Raw genomic sequence first — 23,634 nt, 5'->3', positions numbered from 1 at the left:
GTGCTTTCCTTGCTCTCTCTCCCAACTACATATCCCATTTTCAAAATGATGCGTTTATGGTCACTCCCTATGCTGCTAAACCCTTCCTCATCGATGACCATTTCTCTCAACTTATCATGAATTCCTACTGTCATCAGACAGTAATCAATGGTCGATTGCCGGATTCCCACTTCCCACGTGATCTGTCCTCCACACTCAGACCCTGTAATCACGATGGCGAGGTTATGTTGCTCGCAAAGGTCTAGCATTGACTTCCCGTTTCCTGTCGCGCAGCGCCACCCGTAGTCGCATACTTTAGTTCACGACGACACCGCTACGCTTATTTCCGTTACGCTGTGGAAGGTACAGTTTCCCTTCTCTAAGTTTGTATAGGTGTTCTGTGCCAAAGCCTTTCCGAACCACGCAGCCTTACCACGCAGGCCCTCCATGTGGCGCAAAAAGTTATTGAACTAATTGAATTTCGCAAAGTAAAATACGCCAGAAAAATCGTAAAGTATGACTTCCACACAAACTACAGACATGATAACGTCGGATTGTAATTTGAATGTGCGAGAAAACATAACTCTGTAAGGCGGAGACTCATCCAGAAGCCCATTTTCTAGCGTTTCTGAATTTCAAAGAGCAGAAGTTACTAGCTTGAGTTTTTTAGTTCTTTTTATTTCCGGGCAGTCCTTAAAGCACACAACCAGGAAAACGACACCCTCGATTGTGGGTTGGATGTCAAAATCTCCTTTTTGCATCCCTTACTTCCTCTGCAAATTTAAAAAAATGATGCATTCGTTAGCAGAAGAACCTTAGTGCAGCCTTTCATTATTTAGGGGTGCTAAAAGGGTGTTGTGTGCAAAACATATACCTTGCAGAATTTTAGGGTGATCGGGCACTCCAACATTTCAAGCAAGTCAATAGCCATAGGTGTCTATTTCTCAACAGTTAGCGCCAAGTCATTGTTCGAGCACACCGCATGGTCGCAGTAGGCCGGCTATGGATGTCAACCTGCTACTTCCTGTACATAGTGTCCCTGGTGGTGAAGTGGAAAGGCATACTATTTTCTTTGTTTTCATACCCTGCCCTTTGCTTTTTACCCACTGACGTCAGTTCAGTTTTTTCAGCTCCGTGTTGTTTAATAGATCAGCTGCCAAACGCCCACGAGTCATAGAACTTCAGCCAATTAAACTACTTCAGGTGCATGTTCTTTCTGGTGTAGCATCGAAGCCGGCGCATCAATATGCGCAGCAAGTGTTAAGTTGTTTGACGAAGTATCAGTTAGATTAAGCATTTGCAGGTACATGCGGAACAATATATAACCTACACAAACGCCGCATTTATTGTGGAGGTGACGCGCCCCGGTCCTAAAGGAGAAAGGCACAACTACTGTGTCCTATTCTCTCCTTCCTGTATTTCACATCTTACTGCTATTTTGGATCGCTTGAGTTCTTTCACTCTGGTGCTGACTTATAAACTGAAAAACTGACAAGCGTGGCGTCAGCTTATCAGAGCAGGTAGAGCTGCGCTTTTAAGGTGCTGTGTTATTTGAAGTGGTTGCGTCGGCGGGAGTGGTAGAAGGTCGCTGCGGACGGCCTCGAGTCATGATGTCTACTGGAAACAGCGCATCGGCCTTTTAGGAGCGGATATCAGATATAATTATCTTTCGATTCTGGTAATTCTGAGTGAACAGTCAATAGTAGAACACTGTCCCCACCGATCATCGGCTCAGAAGGCAATGGACGCACTTTTGTGCTTTCTCAGAACGTCTGGCTTGTGCGAGCGCCTTTGACTGTGTAGTGCTGCCCGTGCACGCCTCTCTACCCCTATCTCTCTCTTTCTCTTCCTTCTTTCTATCCCCTTTCTGCCTTCCCTCAGCGCAGGGTAGCCAACCGGACTCTTGACTGGTTAACATCCCTGCCTTCCTTTATCTCTCTCTCTCTTTCTAATAAGTACAAGGTTGTTCTACCCTGTCTACCAACAAGCAACATCGTCCTCAATTCCAGTTTGCTGCACGCAGACCTCGCAGGTCGGCCGTATCGCGCGCTTGACTTTCGTGAAGCCATACTCTAGGTGCTCGACGCTAAGGATATTCCCGGAGCTGGTAAATGGCACCCATTTGTGGCTGGTTACTTGTGTCAGCGGTCTCGCAAAGCAGAAGTTTGTTGACAAAAACGAGCTGTCCATGAAAGGACTCATGTGTCTAGCTATAGATCCGGAGAGCAGAAACATAAAGATTAAGCTTTTGGTTCCATGCATTTGGTTGCCCTTTAGTATAGAGCAGCCGAGAATCGTAGAATCAATAGAGAAACGTGGCGTTCCGATGAATTGGAGGGCTGGCATCTAGATGTGGCATTCCCGCTGAAGGAAGGCATTTATGCCAGCTCACTGCCACATTTGTTGACTGTTTATGGACACCAGTGCCTTATCCTGGTATCAGGTAGACAGCCACTCTGTCTGAGGTGTAATAGGGCTGGCTATATACGATGTCAGCGTAAGACACCGCGTTGCAGTAAGTGTCATCGGTATGGGCACCTTTCAAAAGCATGTGTTGACACTTACACTGACAAGCTCCGTGGAAATGGTCAAACCCAAGATGGAAATATAGCAGATCACCTCATGGACATCAGTGAAGTTGTACATGCGCCTGGCGAGGCGCCTGGTGTAGAACAAAGACGTGCAGTAGAAAAAAAGCGCTTCAGGAGACGCTGGAACGCAGGGATATCAGCAAGGGTGATGATGCACCTTCGATGTCGTGACTAGAATTTCCGCCACATCAAGATCAACCTCCGTGAACTCAGAGTACGTTGGTGTGTGACGCAGCCAAGAAACGCCCAGCGCCTAATGATGAGGCAAGCACCTCCGGCAAGGTTACCAGAGTCTACCTATCTGCCAAAAGCAAATAAAGCAGTCCTAGAATCTACTAAGGCTGCTGCACTAGCCGCTGAGGATACAAGACATGACAGTGTAGCTCCACATCAAGGAGCCATCGACTCTTCACAAGAGGCACAGTAATAAAGAGGGTACTCTTCCCTTTTATTTTTGGTACCCTGAACGACTGTGGCCTACGCAGTAAGCGGCGGCAGGGTCAGCTGCTGCATTTATTGCATGACAGTAACATAAATGTAGTCGATGTGCAAGTAACCGAAATAGATTGTGATGAAGATAACAGAAGCAGCCTTGATACATTTTTGGAAGAGTATAAAGTATGTTTAAGCCATGCGGGTGACATATCTGCTGGGCATATGTTGTTTAAAAGGAAGCGACTACAGTTCTGCGTGTCACACTTCTCCTACTGATAGGGAAGGGTGCCTCATTTGGTGCGATATTGACATCTGCGGCTATTCGTGGCGGTTTGTGTGCGCTTGCGCACCGGCTAAGCTGCATGGTCGGGAGGCTTTATTCTTGCCTGTGAGACATCACTTGCAAACTTATCTCACTTACGTTAGCTTGATTTGCAGACTTTAATTCTGCGTGTGCTTCACGTGACCGATAGAAGCTGAGGGAGCGTCATGATGTTGGTTTTGATGTGTCACGTAGTCACCACCGTCTTTGTACCACATCTCATGGGTATGCCAAAATAGACCGCCGAATTTAAATGCCTACTTAGTTAGGTATAATCTAACCAACACACTGGAGCGATGGGAGGCGCAACTCGCCAGCTTAGACCCGAAGGTGCAGAAGGCCCTTCTTCGTCACGTTCGGCTAGCGGCAGAAGCCAGTGGAGCCCTGGACTTGGGGCACCACCCATCAAGCTCCTAATCCCCTATCCCCATTTCCCCAATTCAATAAAGTTATTCTCTCTCTCTCTCTCTCTCTCTCGTATTGTAGACATTGGTGAGGACGAGAGGTGTTCTTACCCTACACACACTTCCAAACAGCCTCAGGCTTCACCGTATATCTGTGTCACCATATGCTGCCTCATAAGTCTACGGATACAGCGTACATCCGCGGAAATTCATACGTCACTAGGTACACTGCACGCCAGGCAGTTACCACTGTCTGGTTTCCGCTGGTGTTGGTAAACTTCAACTTAAAGGTCGAAATTTGTGTTGGGAGTTGTGGAAGTTTATTGATTTTCTGGGCTTTCACACCAACCTTTCTTGAAGCGCGTTTCCATATTGTTACCCGATATATCGAAGCGCAGGGACTTGTCGATATTTGCACAGCGGCAAATGCTTAGACAATAGCTTAAAATGACAGCAATTTAGGAAGCGTCTGGGATATCCTTTGCAAAGAGTAAAAATTACCAAGAATTGCACGAATCGTTACGTGAGCTACACGAACACAATTTTTTTTGTATCCAGGACAGTACATGGACAATATTCATGGTGTTAAGGCGCAATTGCACGCTCTGGACACTGGAAATGCAGAAGTGCTGTAGTACAAGCAAGGATGCATACGTCTTTGGATGGCTTAAGCTGAGCAGTTGCTCACGAGAAGATGAAAGATGGTATGCCTTATCGAAGCCATCCGTGGGTATGGAATGTGGGGTACCGTTGTAAGCGATCCAGCTTTGATAACCAAGACTTTTGTTATGCACTACGAAAACGTATTTCAAGGGCATAAGACAATTGTTAGTGATGCTGATATTAAAGAGTTTGGTTCTATCACGCCTCTGCTAAGTAAGAAAATCATTGAATACGTAGACAATCACATGGACATTAATGAAATAGCCGCAAGCATTTCTTCGCAAGCAAAAGGAGAGAGAGACAGAGAGAGATAGATAAAAGGAAGGCAGGGATGTTACCAGTCAAGAGTCCGGTTGGCTACCCTGCGCTCGGGGAAGGGAGTAGGGGAATAGAAAGAAGGGAGAGAAAGAGACAGATTGTGGTAGAGAGACGTTCACGAACAGCACTAGAGTCAAAGGCGCTCGCACAATCCAGACGTTCTCAGAAAGTACAGAAATGCGTTTAGTGCTTTCTGAGAAAATGATAGATGGGGACGGTGTTCTAATATTGTCTCTCCACTCAGCAGACGATCATCTAGTTTCCTGAATGCGTTGGTCGTAGATTGTCTTTGTGCTTGAAACTGAGGATAGTGGCACATTAGGTGGTCCATGCTCTCTTCGCAGCCACACACATCACATGCAGGAAAAATTCCAGGGCCTGATGGCCTTACGGCTGAATTTTAACAGCGATGCAATATTAGCTCCATATCTGGTAAAGGCGTATCAACAAGCTTACAGAATGAATTATTTACCTCAGACACTCTTTGAAGGACAAGTGGTTATTATAACAAAGACTAATGATGAGGTAAAACATCAAAAAGTGGAAGGATATTGTCCAATTTCTCTTTGCAATGTGCATTTGCAAAATTTTCGTGAAAGTGCTAGCTAACCGTCTGCAAGAAGTAAGTGGACTAATGGTAGTTCATCATCAGACGTATGGTATCAGAGGTCGCACTATTCAGACTAATGTACAGGGAGCACTAGATGTGTGGTAGAAAAGTTTGAGCAGGCACCAATGATTCAGACTGGCTTGGCGAAAGCCTCTGACAGAGAAAGTACAAGTAATTTCGCCTATGTTGTCCTTGGTGTCCTTGTTTGTTGGCTCCTTACGATATGATTAATAAAAATCGGGCTCCACGGTTCCCTTTCTTCTTATTCATTACTTTACGAGGGTCTCGAATCAGGCAACATTGATGCCTTCAGATGGCATGTGTGGGCTTATTGACCAGTTGCCGTCACCCAAAGTGATCACGTACTCGCGACGCCTGTAGCAGGAAGGATGTTCTACATCCGCCGCCTAAGTTTGTGAGTGGTGGCGCTGGCTAACACTCCCGGGGTTAGTTCTAGTAGTAAAACATAAACACTCTAATAACTGCATGGGAAAACGGCGCACGTGTAATGCGAAGACGGGTTCATATCCCACCTGCGGCCAGTTGTTTTTTAATCCACTTCCATTAATTAATCATTCATTTAATCCAATTGTTTTTTTATTTTTATTTTTTTTATTTACAGTACCCTCAGGGCCCAAAAGGGCGTTACAGAGGGGGGTGGGTACAATAATAATAAAAAATACATGCTCAAACAATTATTAGTATTAAGGTGATAAATTCAAAAGATAATCAGTTATTGCAGTCTTGAAAGATGATGCCTCCTCGATGCAGGCGATGGAGGGGGGAAGGCGGTTCCACTCGGCACTGGTTTTCGGCAGAAATGAGTCAGAGAAAACATTTGTGGGACAGAAAGGAATGAACACTTTAAACCGATGATCGAGACGCGACGACATGTACGAAGGCTCTGAAATTAAGTCTTGTTTAAGCGAGCTGTGTTGGTAAAAGATTTTTTGAAAAAGGCAGAGACGGGAAATTTTTCTTCGAATGTGCAAGTTAATAAGGCCAAGGTTCGACTTCATTAAAGAAACGCTAGATGTGCGGGAATAATTAGAAAGGATGAATCGTGCTGACCTGTTCTGAACTGACTCAATGGTATCTGCTAGTGTTTTTTGACCAGGGTCCCAGACAGATGACGCGTATTCTAGCTTCGGTCTAATTAGTGTTTTATAGAGCAGTAACTTCAAATGGGGTGGGGCTTTTGAGAAATTCCTGCGAATGTAGCCAAGAGATCTGTTTGCATTGTTCGTGATATGTTCGATGTGCGCATGCCATGAAAGATTACTGTTTAGCTGGATTCCAAGATATTTATAGGAAGTCACGTGCTCAAGGTTGGTTTCATTGATAATATAGCCGAAAGGAGTTGGTGAGTTCGAGCGACGTGAGACATACATAATTTTGCATTTAGTCGGATTTAAGAACATTAGCCATTGTGAGCACCACCTTGAAATGTTATCTAGATCTTTCTGAAGCATAAAGTTATCATGCTGATTAGTTATTTCACGGTATAGAACGCAATCGTCGGCAAAAAGTTTAATAGAACTATTAACTACGGCAGGTAAGTCGTTTATATAAATTAGGAATAATAACGGTCCCAAGACGGAGCCTTGAGGAACACCTGACTTCACGGCGCAGCGCGGGGATTTGGAATTGTTAGCTGTTACAAACTGGGTACGGTTGTTGAGAAAACATTCTATCCATTTCAGAATATAAGGGTCAATATTAAGAGTACTAAGTTTAAGAAGCAGTAAGTGATGACACACCTTGTCAAACGCTTTCGCAAAATCTAGAAAGATACAGTCAATGACTTGGCCTTTGTCTAAAGAGGAAGAAATGTTATGTATAAACGATATTAGTTGTGTTTCGCAGGAGTAGTTTTTGCGAAAGCCATGCTGAGATGAAGTGAAGAAAGAGTTGGATTCAAGAAATGAGACAAGATTGGAAAATATTACGTGTTCAAGGATTTTGCAAGGCACGCTGGTAAGTGAAATGGGTCTGTAATTGAGAGGGGAATGCGGGTTACCTGATTTAAACAGAGGGACCACCTTCCCCACCTTCCAGTCTGCGGGCAAAGTTGAGCACTCGATAGATTGGGTGAAAAGATACATAAAAAATATAGAGGAGTAGACAGCAGTATTCCTCAAAAATTTAGAATTAATTTCGTCGGCACCACAGGAAGACGATAGTTTTAAATCTTCAATTAACTTCAAAATCCCCGCAAAATTGACAACAAGTGGATCCATGGGAAAAAAATCTTCTTTGCGCATGTGCGGCACTGTATCAACACAGCAAATGGAAAAAGATTTCGCGAAAGTGTCATTTAGGACATTGCAACATTCTGCATTGCTCATGGTGTTACCATTCGTATCTGTAAGAGATATGAAATTTTTCTTGTTTATTTGAACAATGCTCCAAAATTTTGACGGATTTGTAGAAAGGAGTGAAGGTAGATAGGTATCAAAAAAAACATCCTTCGCTTCTTTTAATGCGGTACGATAAGCATGCAGCGCACTAGAATAATCACTCCAACGAGTAGATGTTCGACTGCGTTTTGCAATACGGAAAAGGCGTTTTTTCTTGTTTGACAGTCTTGTTAGTTTCGTGGAAAACCAGGGAGAGCGTTTCTTTCCGGAAAGTCTGCGCAATGGCACATATTTAGCGACAAGGGACGTGGCTTTGTTTTTAAACAAGTTCCAGTTTTCTTCCACGGTACGGCTGAAAAATTCTGGTATACAGCCATCAATGAATACTGCAAGCTCATTATTAATTGCAGTGTAATCCCCGCTCGCATAAGTACGCTCGCATTACTCGCATTTAGTACGAGTAATCACCCCTATGTTTTCTGTGGTGTCTTTGTTTGCTGGTTTCTTATGATATGATTAATAAAAATCGGGCCCCTCGGTTCCCGTTCTGCTCGTTCTGACAGAGTTATACTTCCGTCACACGGCACGTGTAACGTCACTCACAGTAAATGACATTCATACCAAATGTGATTGCGATCTTGCATTCCATGTCTAAACTGGAATGCAAAATGGCATTCGCAATTGATGGCGATGTTTATCGGCACCTTGCGCACGCAGGCACTCGGCAGTCGACATGTATACTTTCAGGTTGCGCTTCGCCCTGCGCAAATCGCTGAGGTGGCCTTCCCACACCTTCCCAACAGCGCGCGGGTCTCGTCGTCGGTCCAGTACGCGTTCCGCTTCTCATTCTTCGCTGACGAAGGGGCAGAGTTGGCTTCCGTGACTGGTGGATAGCGTTTAGCGCGGCGCCACATTGAAAACAATATGCAGAAATGCAAAAAAAAAAAAAAACACAGACGAGCGTTTGTAAACATGGCCGACTAGAGATGCTAGCGTTCAGCCGGTAACTGGGAACACGAATATAGCTGCACAAACTACTTCAACTATCGCGCTGCACGTGATGCAATTACTAAAAAGTTCATAACAGCAACTATGACAACCTTTATGCTGATTCCTTCTCTTTCTCTCTTTTGATCTCTTTCTAACTTATCCATTTCGTAATTTTTGTCAAGCCCTCGTCATCGAGATTACACAAGTCGCGCTTGCATGAGTTCGGGAAGCTCATTCAATGAGGAATGCCATTAGCTGCGAATGTCATTCACTATGCCCGTGTAGAAGCAACAGGAATGGCATTAAGACGTAACCCCATTCGCTACGAATTATATTACACGTGCCGTGTGACAAGGGTATTAGGCACTCGTTCTTGTTTCAGGTTCTGAAACACATAACTATTTGATCTAGGCTCCTGAATTGCGTCAGAAATTGCTGTGTGAATGGCTCAACTAAGTCAGTAGCGAAAAGTCGCGTTCAGTCTCAAAGAAAATTCGTCGTCTGTTATCAGTGATACATGGCTCTCCATTGTCCCCACTTTTGTTTTGTTTGTATTTGGAACCGCTTTGCGTTCGTATCCTTCAGGAGCGCAGCTTCGGTGAATTTGCTATCCAACGAGGTACGTGTTCTTGCCTAAGCAGACGATCTGGCATATTTTTGCAGTGATAGAAAGAGCGCGGTGGCTGCACGTGTGATTACGCAGCAGTATTGTACTGCGTCTGCTGCTAGCAATAAGTTTAAGAAATGTAGCGCTCTTTATGAGGGGCGGGAATAGTGGGAGGTAATAGTGTACGAGGCCATTTAATTATCTAAAGATTCAGTGGAAAGATGATCTGTGGTATTTGGAAGTACCACTCTCACAGTACCGAAACAGCAATCCCCATTGGTCGACAGAGATTACATAAGCACAGCGGAAAGCAAATGTATGGTAGGGGCGGGAGATGTCGATATTTAGTCGTGCTAGTGCCCAACACGTTCCTTGTTGCCCGTTTCAATGTATGTTCTACAAGTATTGCACTGTTCTCGGGTTCGTCTGCAAGCGCTTCGCCATGTTTTCGCAATATTTATATGGAGTTCGCGTTGTGAGTCCATGCGACGAGGCAACCTCTTTCTTCCCCTCGAACGTGGAGGCATTGGTATAGTTCACTTTTTCGTGAGACAGCTTTCTTTCCCGATTATCTCCACTCAAGAATCTTCGGTGCTATCGGAACCAGCGTTGCGCTTGCGCCACCAGCCCACCGTGAGAAAAGGATATAAGGAGGCGCAGCGGTACCGGCACCTTATTCTGGCAGCGGTTGTGGCAACAGGAACACAGACTGACCAGCGTTCTTTGTATCCGCAGGCTTGTGTCGTCGTCTTCCACTCCCCGTGACCAACGTACCGCTATCTGCTTCCACGTGTGTCCACCCGGCCTACAGCAGCTGCGCCACTCAAGAATCTTCGGTGCTATCGGAACCAGCGTTGCGCTTGCGCCACCAGCCCACCGTGAGAAAAGGATATAAGGAGGCGCAGCGGTACCGGCACCTTATTCTGGCAGCGGTTGTGGCAACAGGAACACAGACTGACCAGCGTTCTTTGTATCCGCAGGTTAGTCATAAGCGCTTGTATCGTTGTCATTTGTGATTCCAATATTGCTGCAGCCGCTGCCAAACATTGCTGCTGAATTTGTGTTAACTTGTACTGCCAAGCTTGCGTCGTCTCGTGCGGCCTTCCGGTAGTGGTCGGTGAACAATGCCTACTAATGCGGAGCTTGCCAAAAGAATTGATGACATTGAATCTAAGCTTGGAAACGTAAGCGAAAAACTTCTTGATGACATTTTTGGGAAATTTCTGCTGAGGGCGAGCAATTCGGGCATAGACGTCGTAGAACTTAAGCAAAGAACTGATAGTTTAGAAACTAGCGTGGAATTTCTAAGCAAACTCGTCGAAAAGCTGAGCGCCGAAAACAAAGAGCTGAAATCCGAAAACAAATCTTTACAAGCAAACAACAACACTCTCAAGAAGAAAGTTGGCGAACTGGAGCAATATTCTCGATTAAACAACGTCGAGATTAAGGGCATCCCCTGCACGCAAGGAGAGGACTGTGTGACAGTCATACAAACTATTGGCAACAAAATTGGTTGCCCAGTAACGGCCAGTGACCTCGACGTTGTTCATCGTGTTCCTACTAAAACAGAACATAAAAACATCATCGCTCGCTTCTGCTCGAGAACGAAGAAAGCAGAGTTCGTCACGAAAGCGCGAAAAGCTAGACTCTGCCTGAGCGATATTGGCCTCGCAACAGCAAAAGAGAACCCTGTCTTCGTTAATGAACATTTAACACTTGAAAACAAAGCTCTCTTTTCCAAAGCCTTGGGTCTGAAAAAAACGAAGAACTGGAGATTTCTGTGGACAGAAAACTGTCAAATCAAGGCCCGGAAAACAACTGAAAGCCGCGTCTTTCGCATCGCAACCGAATCCGACCTTTCAGTAATAACCTAGCTCTAATCCACTTTGCGCCACGCCTGTCCCGTAGGCAAGTCTCACAATTTCGTCCTATCTCACAGCTAACCAGTTAAACAATCTTCTTTCAAATCATCAGCGATCTGTCTTGCACTTGAATGCGCGCAGTCTGCGCAAGCACTTCGATGAATTCTCCGATCTCGTTTCTTCATTCACCTTCCCATTTTCAATCATCGGAGTATCTGAAACTTGGTTGAGCGACCACGATAAACACCTTTTCTGTTTTTCTAGTTTTATTCCTGAATACTCCAATCGTCCGTTCAGCAACCATGGCGGCGCAGCGCTGTACATCTATTCAGATATTACTTACAACCGAAGAAACGATCTTAAACTTAATGTAACTAATTGTGAAGACGTTTGGATTGTACTTAAAAATGACTTCCTCAACATGGACAACAAAGACCTAATAATTGGTTGCATATATCGTTCACCCTCGTCATCAGCAATAGACTTCTGTACTGCTCTCCATAAAGTCATGGGACTGCTAGCAGATGAAAACAAAAATGTAATAATTATAGGCGACATCAACATTAACCTCGCTGATAGTACGTCTACTAATGCTTTACATTATTCTGATTGTTTTAACAGCTTTGGTTATGAATGTTTAATTAAGATACCGACACGATGTGCTAACCACCCCATAGGTACATTAATTGACCATGCATTATCAAATTTGGCATATTCACCAGACGCAGGTGTTATGATGACCGACATAACTGATCACTATCCTATATTTCTAAATTTTCACTACACTCATGGCTCCGAAAAAATCACGTACACGAAGTTTATATTAGACAAACAATCATTCCTTGAAGCCGTGTCGAACCTTGACTGGTCCCCCATCTTTTCTACAAATGATCCACAAAAAGCATTTGCACTGTTTATCTCTATGATTAAGTCATGTGTTGATCGTCATTCCGTTCAAGTTAAATGCAAGAAGAAGTACGCGTCCCCTCAAAATCCATGGATAACAGATAAGCTCTTAGCTTTAATGCGCAAAAAGGATAATCTTTATAAGAAAACCAAACGACAACCATTTAACGAGAATTTAGCCATCCGGTACAAAAAGGTTTCTAACCAGCTTTCTGCCACATTGAAAAAAGCTAAAAAAACATGGTACGAAAGGAAAATTTCGGAATGCGATAAAAACATAAAAAAGAAATGGGAAATTGTTAACTCCTTCTTAAACAGGGCAAATAATCGCGAAGATATAACAGAAATTGCATATCAGGGTATGGTATACAAGACCGCCAAAGAAATAGCTGATGCGTTTGCTGATTTCTTCTTTAGCAGCGAGCTACAGCCACCTGCGCATGACAATCCCGTGCCCCAGCGCCTGCCACATTCTTTCTTTTTATTTCCAACTACATCTCAGGAAGTTCTAAACATTATAAACAACATGAAAATAACCGGCGCCGGCATCGATAAATTACACCCTTCCCATATAAAATTAATTGCACCCCTAATAAGTGATGTCCTTGCAGACATAATCAACGTCATGTTTAAATCAGGCAGTTTCCCACAAGAGCTAAAACAAGGCAAGATAACCCCAATTTTTAAGAAAGGTGACCGCTCTTTAATTTCCAATTATCGCCCCATCTGTGTATTACCATTCTTTAGTAAGGTAATCGAAAAGCTAATAGAAAAACGTTTAACTAATTACCTTACAAAATTTAACATTCTCTCACCATTCCAATACGGCTTTCGCTCGGGTTACTCGACCGAACTGGCTCTCGTTGCTCTAACCGATCAACTAAAACTAGCTGTCGATGAAGGGAATTATGCAGCGTCAGTGTTTGTAGATTTAAGCAAAGCGTTTGAGAAAATAAATCACCGCATCTTATTTCGTAAGCTTGAATCATTGGGAATCACCGGCCCAGCGCTCTTGTTACTACAAAATTACTTAACAGACAGAATGCAAGTAGTAACCATTTCAGCCGTTCATTCTAAAACCATGTTCACTAATATTGGTGTGCCCCAGGGTTCCATACTGGGTCCGCTTTTGTTTTTATTATACGTGAATGATCTGCCTAACTGCCTGTCCTTTTCGAAATGTATACTTTATGCAGATGATACTACTATTATTAATTCCAATAAATGTATTACAACCTTAGTATCTAACCTTAATAGCGACTTACACAGCCTGATGGAGTGGTGCCAAACTAACCAGCTACAGATAAACCCGTCTAAAACAAAATTTGTTGTATTCACTTCCCACCAACGAACACTTCACTCCATTCCTCCTATCTTATTAGGCGGAAGTCCTATCCCTGCAAGTTTTTCATGCAATTATCTTGGCATAGAAGTAGACATCTTAAATTTACTGAACACATAAGCAAACTAAAACAGAAGATTACCTACGGGATTAGGGTACTTCTAAAAGCACGAAACATATTTGACCATCAAATATTACTATCATTATACTTTTCATTTATTCATTCCCACATTATTTACTGCGTTACTTGCTGGGGAAACACTTACGTAACCCATTTAAACTCATTGCAAATTCTACAGAATCAGGCTATTAGGATAATTACATTTAGCCCATATAATAACAACGCCTCATATCTTTTACGAACTAATCACATTCTTACAGTCACACAACTCGTTAAATATAATCTAGGTACCTTTTTGTTCCGCCAAATCAATTACACACGATGTGATAGCTTGTTACCACAGTCTTCTCTATTAAATACTAATAGTACCAGGTTTGCAACAAATAGGAACTTCATTTTACCTAAAATCCATACTAATTATGGCAAACAGAGCGTTCATTTTTCATCCATCGCATTTTGGAACACACTACCAGTTTACATAAAAACACTTAAAATTCACGAATTCAAGAAACAACTAAAAGATTACATTATGTCGAATACTGATGCCTAGTCCATACGCATAACCATTCTTTCAGGGTCCCTTCATTTCATTTTCATTGCCATACCGTTAGGTTTCTGTTTTTGCATCACATATACATTCGAGTTAACAAATTCTACTGTGTTCGTCACGTCATCTACGCAGTTACTTCATCAGTTGTCAACGAGATTGTGTTACAGAGCTTTTTTTCATGACATTTATGCATATGTAATTCTTCAATCATGGTATTCATACTAAAACCTGTAATTTTTTAACCATTTGTTGAAAACTGCTGTACTTTTGTTTTATTACGTTTACTTTGTAAAGGAGGTCCCATTGCAGTCTTTGACTCCGGGGCCTCCTCCTGAATATTAACAACTTGTAATCATTCTAATGATCTCAATAAAAACCGATTCTGATTCTGATTCTGATTCCGCTATGCTACACATACGTTAAGTTGTGAAACGTTGCAGCTACGTCAAGCAACTTATCTTCCGAGCATATAACCAACTTCAACTTAAGAGCTTAAAAAGTCGGCGTCTGTCCGCTGCGTTATGTCGACGGACTGTTTTTCGTCGTGCGACCACCTCCTCATCCCCGAGTCGATGGTGTAGGAAAACAAGCATTTACCCACCCCTGGGGATCGAATTCATGCCTCTGTGGCAATGTGCGGAAGATATGCCGAGCAACGTTCGCACTTTGCATCTTGTGCGATGTTTTGTGCAGCCCGCAGATTAATTGATCGGTAGCATGTCTGTGCATGCATTTCGGAAAAAACAACTGGTATATATATATATATATATATATATATATATATATATATATATATACACATAGCCTCTTTCTTCTTACCACACACTTTGCAGTAGAAAGGCAGGTTCCTGTACGTTCTCGAGTGGGGCCTTTCTAATGAATAGAAAATGTGCCTGGTGCTGAAATTTAAAGCAGGGTCTCCAAGAGCAATATCCGTATTCTAGAATCATTGGGTCACACGCATTGAACGACTGAATAAAATATCAGTCTAATCAGTGTTTTTCGCCTTTGGCATCTAGCACTTCGAGACGTTTGGTACGTTCGCCACGTCGCAACAATAAAGCGAACGCAGCTGAGAGCGCGTCAGTTACATTACTCCAAGATGAGAATCAAAAGACGCCGAAACCATGTGAAGGAATGAACGAAAAGGAAATTCTAATCATGGTTTCGAGCGATTTCCACCGTAATAAACACGCACGCACACTCACACACACAGAAAGGGAAGACAGTACAAATATGCTCCCAGCGAGCGCTTCTCCCGTTTAGGGCTTTAATGAAGACGCGCAAGGAGTCTAAACAGAACGGGCGCGTAGCTGCTCAAAGGTAAGGCAGCGAGCATTCCAGTTCACCCCTGGCCTCCACCACTTACATAACACAGTCGCTTAGAGCACGTTTCATCACGAAGGTGGAAAAGAAGAGAACATGAAAACAGCACGAAGCATGGAGCAAAGGCGCACAATGTGGTGAAATTCCTACAAGAGAAACGTTGCAGTCAGCACGGCTGTCCACTGCTCCGCCTGCTTGGCGAAAGGCTGACTGTCCGACGAACACTGACGACGCGCCACAAAGAACGAGTAAAACAGCCTCGATCAAGTACATAGAGAATGGGTTCAGATTATACGAGTCCATAGATAGGCGAGTTGAGGGATAAACGCTTCCACTCGGCAGTAAAAGCGTGCTGTTTTTTCACCGCGTACCGGAGCGCGGCAGCGAGTGATGTGTGCTCCGATAAGGTCACTTCAGGGCTCCTTTTTTATGCGGAGATATAACACGCAGGCGAGTGTTATCACACTTTGTAGCTGCTTATACGCGGAATATCGTGGTTCGGCGTCCACGCATGCGCCGTGAGCAGGCTAAAGAAGAAGGAAGATGAGTAAGATGAGTAAGGGAGTTGGACATTATAAGCGTATAGAAAAAATAGGGAGAGTTGAACTCGCACATTTTCACTCGGCATACGCGCAGAATCACTCGACCAGGCGAACTACGGCGAGTGTGTTCGGTGCGTAATGACGCAATACTGTCAGAAGAGAGTGCGACCCCTCCCCCTTTCCCCTTGACAAGTTCTCCGCTCGACCTACTGCGTACCAAAATAGGCATTGAGCGGTACGTCTTTCCCCAATGGCACATCATTTGAGTACGCTTCAACGTAACGCAGCTCTACTACTCAGCTTTTGGCGTACACAGCCGGTTTCGTAGTCATGCACATACAATACACCGTCCTGTGCAAGCAGCGCGCTTTCACGTGTAAAGCTTGCCATTCCTTTCATTCGAGCTCTTTCAACAGAGCCACCTAGTAATTCACGAACCATTAGCTTCGCGTCGCTGATCTGTATAGACGGCACGTGCTAACGCGGTAATGGTTTGGACGCGAATCATACACATATTTAACGAATAACAATTAGATAAGCTGCGAATTCGCAGAAAGAGTCGTCCTCGTCGCAAATGCAATGTACAGCCGACAACATTTTTTTTTCTTTTGGCAAACTTAGCCCTCTGAGGCTGACGAAGTGCAAAGTATGCGGTTCTGCCACTTGCTGAATTGATGAAAAGTTCAGAAAAGAAGAAATAATTCAGAATGGAAAGTCGTGGCGAAGGCACCGTCGTGACTGTGACAGTTATTGTTCGGCTGTCAACACTTCACTCGAAGCCGCCCGTACAGCTGCAGCCTACGAGCACTGCAAAGCACGGCACTGTCACCGAAGAGGACAGACACATCACTGGGGTGTCGGTCGCAAAGCACTCGGTCGGTTCACTGTGCGGCGTTGGACGTCTACGGGCTCGCGCTACACCTTTCGAGGACTTGCAGTGTGGGCTGCCCTCCACTTCGCCACTGCCACGGCGATGCAACGCAAAGCGGCCGGTTGGCTACGGTGTGGATGGTGCGATCGCCGTGGGAAAGGCATCGACGTCCGCGAGTGGCCGGCTCGGCAGGCCTGTCCCTCCTTCGCGGTCACCCTTTCACCCAGCGTGGTTTCGAGGCCAAGAGACGAGCACGCCCGAGGCGCATCGTGCGCGCAACAAGGAACGTGGCGCACGATGCGCCTGGGACTGGAGACGCTCTCTGCTTGGCACGCGCCGTACTTCGTGAGAGCACAGTTTCAGCAGCATTGGTCGGAAGAGCGGCGAGGCATTTCTGGAAAGACGCCCGGAGAAAGAACAGTTGTGATCCGCGCACGACGGGCACCCTCATGCGCGGATCTCTCTGACGAAACCTTTTCCGCTTGCAGAGACGACCGTCGGCTGGTCGCCACGCCCGCTACACTACGGCGTGCTTCTACGTTGGGTGTTACCGAGCCACCGGCTCGATGTCTTGCCCTGGGATTGCAGAAACCCCGCTGACGCTATGCCGCTTGGGCGTCGGCCAAACTCGACACAAAGGGCTTCAAGCGCCCTCGGCCAACGGCCTTGGTCTGGCCGTCGTCCCAAGCGGCCCTTGCTTCGTAGCTGCAAGCCGGCCGTAAGTCGACGGGGACACCGAAACGGGCGCGTAGCGGCGTGGCTTGGCTGTTGATCAGCTCGTCGCTCGGTTCGCCCGCCCTGGTTCACGCGGGCGGGTGAAGAGTGGCCGGCTCACACGTTGTGCGGACCGTGACCGTTGAGCGACGAGGACAGGGTGACTGTATGGCCGAGGCTGGAGTCGGTGGTCTCTTCCCGGAACGAGCTGCTGCCGGACTTGGCGGTACCACTGGTCGTTGTGGTCGTCGTCGTCGTCGTCGTGGTGCCGGCGGCCGGCTTCTCCTCCTGACCCTCGCAGCGTTGCGTGCAAGGGATGAGGAACAGCATGATGCCTCCGAACGCAATCATGGCGCCGGACAGGAAGAAGCCCGGGTCGTACGAGCCAGTGTAGTCGTACAGCCAGCCTGCGCGCGCGAGAAAGGCGTGCACAGGCGTCTCGTTTATTTCCTGCGGTCGTGCGAAATACATTTACGGATAAGACATCTAGGCGTGTTCCAATAGCTGCGCAAATAAACGTCGACGAGGTGGACTCAACAGGCACTAACTAATTAGGAAAAAGAAAACTAAGGCCTATTCACTAAGTTTTTGTTTCGTAAGCATTGTTTGTCATTGCACAGCCACCTACGCCAACACGTCCATACGGTCCAAAATTACGATTAGCTGACACCTTCTCTTACGAACTATTCTAGCGAAAGGATATATTTTGCGAAAACGCTCCCGGAGTTCGTTTTCACACACACACACACACACACACACACACACACACACACACACACACACACACACACACACACACACACACACACACACACACACACACACACACACACACACACACACACGCACGCACGCACGCACGCACACGCACACACGCACGCACGCACGCACGCACACGCACACACGCACACACGCACACACGCACACACACAAACACACACACAGCGAAATGTCACATTCTCGTAAAAACAGTGTTGGTAACGTGCCAGTTCTTTGAAATGTGAATCGTGCGCGTTTGCGTGCTGTATATTCACTTAGTGAGTCGCCTGAAGCCATCTGTGACTGTTTTCAGCTTTTACAGCTCGCATGGTTATGCGCATGGGTATTAGGTGTCCTAAACATAATACGAATCGCCATATTAAACTTTCTTTCTTTTTCACTTTGTATATTTGATAGCATTAGAACATATGCTGCAGTACCAGACAGAACTTAAGGGACACTAAAGAGGACTACTAAACCAGACTGCATTTTAAACTACATTTTTGCACCAGCAGAGGGCTCGCTCTTACAGTAAGTGAATGCATGGCAGTCCAGGAAAGATGCAAGAACTAACCACGGAAGGCGACGCCACCTTCACCTTCTAGTACCGGTTCCTCGTGACGTCGTGAAATGGAGTACCATCTGCCTAGGTCTAGTTATGTGTTCATGAATAACTAAGGGCCGCCTTGCACTGTGACAGAAGTAAACGATAGACCTACCAAGTTTTGAGGCTTTTGCTGAGCTAGAATTACCGCATTACGAGAAAGCTGCCTTGATTAGGCAGTGAACCACACTAGCGCGAGATGGAAAAGTTGGGCCAATTGGTGCGTGTTCATGGCAAAGGGTACAGCGCAAATTATACAACGAAGACACAGTGACAGACACCACAATTTTATTCAGCGTTTCTGCAATAATACTTTAGCTGCACGTCAGCACTTGTGGTGTCTGATTTTATTTCGTCCTTGCATTTCTTTCGCGCTGACCCATTAGCACGACGACATCGCGGTAACTTCACGGTGCTGTTGTTTCGGCGTGAAATTGAGCTATGGGAAGCTTAGCGTTTTATTTCCTGCGCTAATAGCCAATCTTGCTTTCTTTATCGTTTTTTTTTTTCGTTTTCCGCCGCCGAAAGACTGAAAAAGAGGAATTCTTAAAGAACAGCTTGCTTATCTAAAGAAATTTAGCGTTCTTCTTATTAATGTCCCATAAAGACTGCACGCCGACCACCACATTCGAGTGGGCGCGTGTCCTCTCACCGGTGACCGGCGGTCCGACGAGGCAGGCGACGCCCTCGAAGAGAAGCAGCAACCCGAAGGCGTTGGTCAGCCGCTCCAGGCCCAGGATGTCCACCAGGATCACGGAAGTGAGGCTCACGAAGGCGCCTGCGCGGCACGTCTCCAGTCAGTCAGCTCAGTGACGCATTAGCGCTGCTAGTCGGTGACAGCTATAGCACTGACCAGACCCAAAGTGGTTGCTTAACGGCTACGGTGTTCGGCTGCCGAGCACGAGGTCGCGGGATCGAATCGAATCCTGGCAAAGGCGGGCGCATTTCGATGCGGGCGAAATGCGAAAAGATCCGCGTACTTTATATATAGGTGCGCATTAAAGAACCCCAGGTGGTTCCCCCACTACGGCGTGCATGCCTCATAATCAGATCGTGGTTTTGGCACGTAAAGCCCCGTAATCTAATAGGATTTACTGTGCGAGCTGTAACTCCAAACCCGCATTACACGTGCCCTTCAAAAAGTAACTCTGACACGTTGCATTTTTTGAGGAGAAGGAAGAGGGAAAGCGCACAGAACTCCAAGAGCATGGAGTGCCTTACTATTCTTTTTTTTTTCCTTTCATCACTCAGTCGCACACGAGCTGTCTGGCGCCAGTAAAGGGTAGATGCCAACGAGCGACCTGTATAACGAGAAAATCAATTTCTTCTACTGTCGCGCGTCATTGTGCGCTAGGGCAGCGTGCCCCCCCCCCTTCCGAAGCAAAGCCGGCAACCTCAGTTATGTAGGGAAAAAGCGCGCGAAAAGTTCGAAATTAATGTGACGTATGCGCAAGCTCAAAGTGGTACAACAGCATCTTCGCTCACAGAACGACAGAATAGGAGCAATGCGTCTTTTACTTCGGTCCATCGTTCGTCCTGCATATCATAGTCAGTTACAGGACAGAAAGGAATTCGTAGGCAGCTCTGGCCCTAAATGCGCGCTGTGCCTGCCCTTCGTTCCTTCACACTCGTAACTAGAGATTCGTGTGTTTTCTTTTACTTTTTCCTTGTGTGCTTTTTCTGCGGCGATTATGTCACTCAAGAAGAACCAACTGGGCCGAGAACAAGTTCCATCGACGGATTACCTTATGTCTCGTATAAACGAGAAGGGAGCGTCTTGACAGTGAACAAAGAGACAAGATGAATATATGGTACAGTCTCGTTTGCAGTTTTCTTCTTTTCCTGGCAAAACTTAACCTAACAGTATGTACATTTCACTAGTTCTTACCGACGCAGAGGCCTCTCGATATCGGAGCAAAAGGAAGCATGCCCGAGCCGAACGTTAAGCTGTTCGCTGTCAGAGGAACCACGTGATCTGTCGGATCTCATTGGTGCTCCCAGAGAAGGCAAGAGCGCAAGCAGGGCCACTCTGGACAAAGCAGGCGAATGAGTTCCGAGTGCTCGAAACGACCTATCGAATGTACTGTCAGTCTTCCAACAGCTTTTCATAATACCATTCAGAAGAGGATGTACCGTGCAGGTCCTGAGAAAAGCGGGCGGCAGCACCACCTCTCGACTGAAGTGGCCACTGCGTTTCCTTAACATTCCATGAGCGCTCCAGGTTTAAATTTTGTGACCAGGTGCCATCGGCGTTTACCCCAATGCACTGGAGCGAAGATATGTTTGTCACACAAGTGCTCGTCGTAGGAATCACCGAAGAGCGTTGTTGAATCGCAATGTCTTCTTCAGTTTACGGGGTGGTGCTGTGCTCCCCTCAGTGGTGCCTACTCGGTGCATTCAAAAACGAGCTTACAGTACAGACATGTTTTGGCATACGGGGGTTCAACGTGGTGACAACATTGGAGAACTTGCGGGTACAGAATTGGAGGTTTCTGTCTCCACGAAGGACAGCGGTGATTGGAGTCCTACGGGTCAGCTTTTTGTCGTGTGACGGTCTCAATTAGACTAACGATAACAACCATCATGCTCGGAACGTCAAGGCGGCGAACGTGTTACGCACCCGAGGTGGCACCGAAGATGACGCAATAGACGGCCATGGAGATGGCGCTCTGCGCGGCGTAGCTGAAGGCCGTGGCGAGCCCGCACAGCGTCAGGTTGACGTTGTACAGCCAGAGGCGGTTCACGCACGACTTGTCGCTCAGGTACCCGAGGACGACGCGGCCCAGCGTGTTGGACAGGCCGATGCAGGAGAGCAGCAGGCTGCCGGTCTCCTCCGGCATGCGCAGGTCCTCGACCGCGCGGTCCTTGGTGTACACGTAGGGCACGTTGAAGCCCACGCTGGTGAAAAAGTTGGACGTGGCGAACAGCAGGAACACGGGAGACTTGAGCAGGGTGAAGTTGATCATCTCGTGCAGGGCCGCCTCCATCTCGCTCGAGCAGAAGAACCTACAGGATTATGCACATTTTGATGCAAGCCCCATGCCCGAAAAAGAAAAGAGATTCAAAGGGTGACTCCATCAAAACAACAACGTGAACAATGACAAGTTTCATAAAACTTGAAAGACAATGAACAGAGTAATCACTTTTAAGTATTACGGAATTTCTAAAAATAGCCTGCTGACGAAAACCTAACTGCATTTCTGGAGCTGGATTATACAGAAATGCGGACATAACTAGCACGAGAAATCGAGACACACGTTCAACTAATTAATTAAAAATTCACTATTTACTTTCTTATTGATCGGGATAGAAAATTAGTGGACAGCTATATACGAAGCAGGGAAAGCAGATTTATATGCCGTATAAACTGGTAAACCTAGGCATACGAAGTAAATTAACAAGCATGGTGTCACGCGCGCACAAGCAAACATGAGCACACCTCACTTGATGACCGCGGAAGCTTGGTGTCAAAACGCGGCAGTGAGAAAGCGCGGACGCAGCAGCGAGAAAATTGACCTTCGTGCTGCGTCTCGCATCAACAAGAACTAAGCCGCGAAAACACAGCGCGCGGCGGTCTCGTGGCAGATGGCTTTCGAGATACAGCGGCACGGGCGGGCGGCCGCCCAGTACGCGCGGAGTACACCCCCCCCTTCCCCACCCTCCCACGGCAGCTTTGCGCAAGGCGGAAGATGGCGCGCTTCCTAACCGCTTTCCTCTCTTGTGTGCGCGAGATTGAGCCGCTATCGCCAGCTCATCCTTCCGCGCTTACATTCGCACAAACAGCACACCCCCCCCTTCCCCACCCTCCCACGGCAGCTTTGCGCAAGGCGGAAGATGGCGCGCTTCCTTCCCGCTTTCCTCTCTTGTGTGCGCGAGATTGAGCCGCGATCGCGAGCTCATCCTTCCGCGCTTACATTCGCACAAACAGCACACCCCCCCCTTCCCCACCCTCCCACGGCAGCTTTGCGCAAGGCGGAAGATGGCGCGCTTCCTTCCCGCTTTCCTCTCTTGTGTGCGCGAGATTGAGCCGCTATCGCCAGCTCATCCTTCCGCGCTTACATTCGCACAAACAGCACACCCCCCCCTTCCCCACCCTCCCACGGCAGCTTTGCGCAAGGCGGAAGATGGCGCGCTTCCTTCCCGCTTTCCTCTCTTGTGTGCGCGAGATTGAGCCGCGATCGCGAGCTCATCCTTCCGCGCTTACATTCGCACAAACAGCACACCCCCCCCTTCCCCACCCTCCCACGGCAGCTTTGCGCAAGGCGGAAGATGGCGCGCTTCCTTCCCGCTTTCCTCTCTTGTGTGCGCGAGATTGAGCCGCGATCGCGAGCTCATCCTTCCGCGCTTACATTCGCACAAACAGCACACCCCCCCCCTTCCCCACCCTCCCACGGCAGCTTTGCGCAAGGCGGAAGATGGCGCGCTTCCTTCCCGCTTTCCTCTCTTGTGTGCGCGAGATTGAGCCGCTATCGCCAGCTCATCCTTCCGCGCTTACATTCGCACAAACAGCACACCCCCCCCTTCCCCACCCTCCCACGGCAGCTTTGCGCAAGGCGGAAGATGGCGCGCTTCCTTCCCGCTTTCCTCTCTTGTGTGCGCGAGATTGAGCCGCGATCGCGAGCTCATCCTTCCGCGCTTACATTCGCACAAACAGCACACCCCCCCCCCCTTCCCCACCCTCCCACGGCAGCTTTGCGCAAGGCGGAAGATGGCGCGCTTCCTTCCCGCTTTTCTCTCTTGTGTGCGCGAGATTGAGCC

The 23,634-nt window shown here is 46.8% G+C and overlaps 1 protein-coding gene across 5 annotated transcripts in view; it reads right to left on the bottom strand.

Annotated features, from left to right (window-relative positions):
- Nucleotides 1-15,302: 15,302 nt before the first annotated feature.
- Nucleotides 15,303-23,634, bottom strand: part of Mct1 (Monocarboxylate transporter 1) — a 183,410-nt gene continuing 175,078 nt past the window's right edge. For all 5 annotated transcript variants that reach the window (XM_075682529.1, XM_075682530.1, XM_075682528.1 and 2 more), the window contains 3 exons: nucleotides 21,497-21,882; nucleotides 19,529-19,654; nucleotides 15,303-17,920 (listed from right to left, as the gene is read on the bottom strand). In XM_075682529.1, the coding sequence (XP_075538644.1) occupies nucleotides 17,631-17,920; nucleotides 19,529-19,654; nucleotides 21,497-21,882 (802 nt within the window). In that variant the 3' untranslated portion in view covers nucleotides 15,303-17,630. The remainder of the gene's footprint in view (nucleotides 17,921-19,528; nucleotides 19,655-21,496; nucleotides 21,883-23,634) is intronic.

The sequence above is a fragment of the Dermacentor variabilis genome, chromosome 2 (genome assembly GCF_050947875.1).
Source record: "Dermacentor variabilis isolate Ectoservices chromosome 2, ASM5094787v1, whole genome shotgun sequence".
NCBI lineage: Eukaryota > Metazoa > Arthropoda > Arachnida > Ixodida > Ixodidae > Dermacentor > Dermacentor variabilis.
This window is presented reverse-complemented; position numbering and strand designations above follow the sequence as displayed.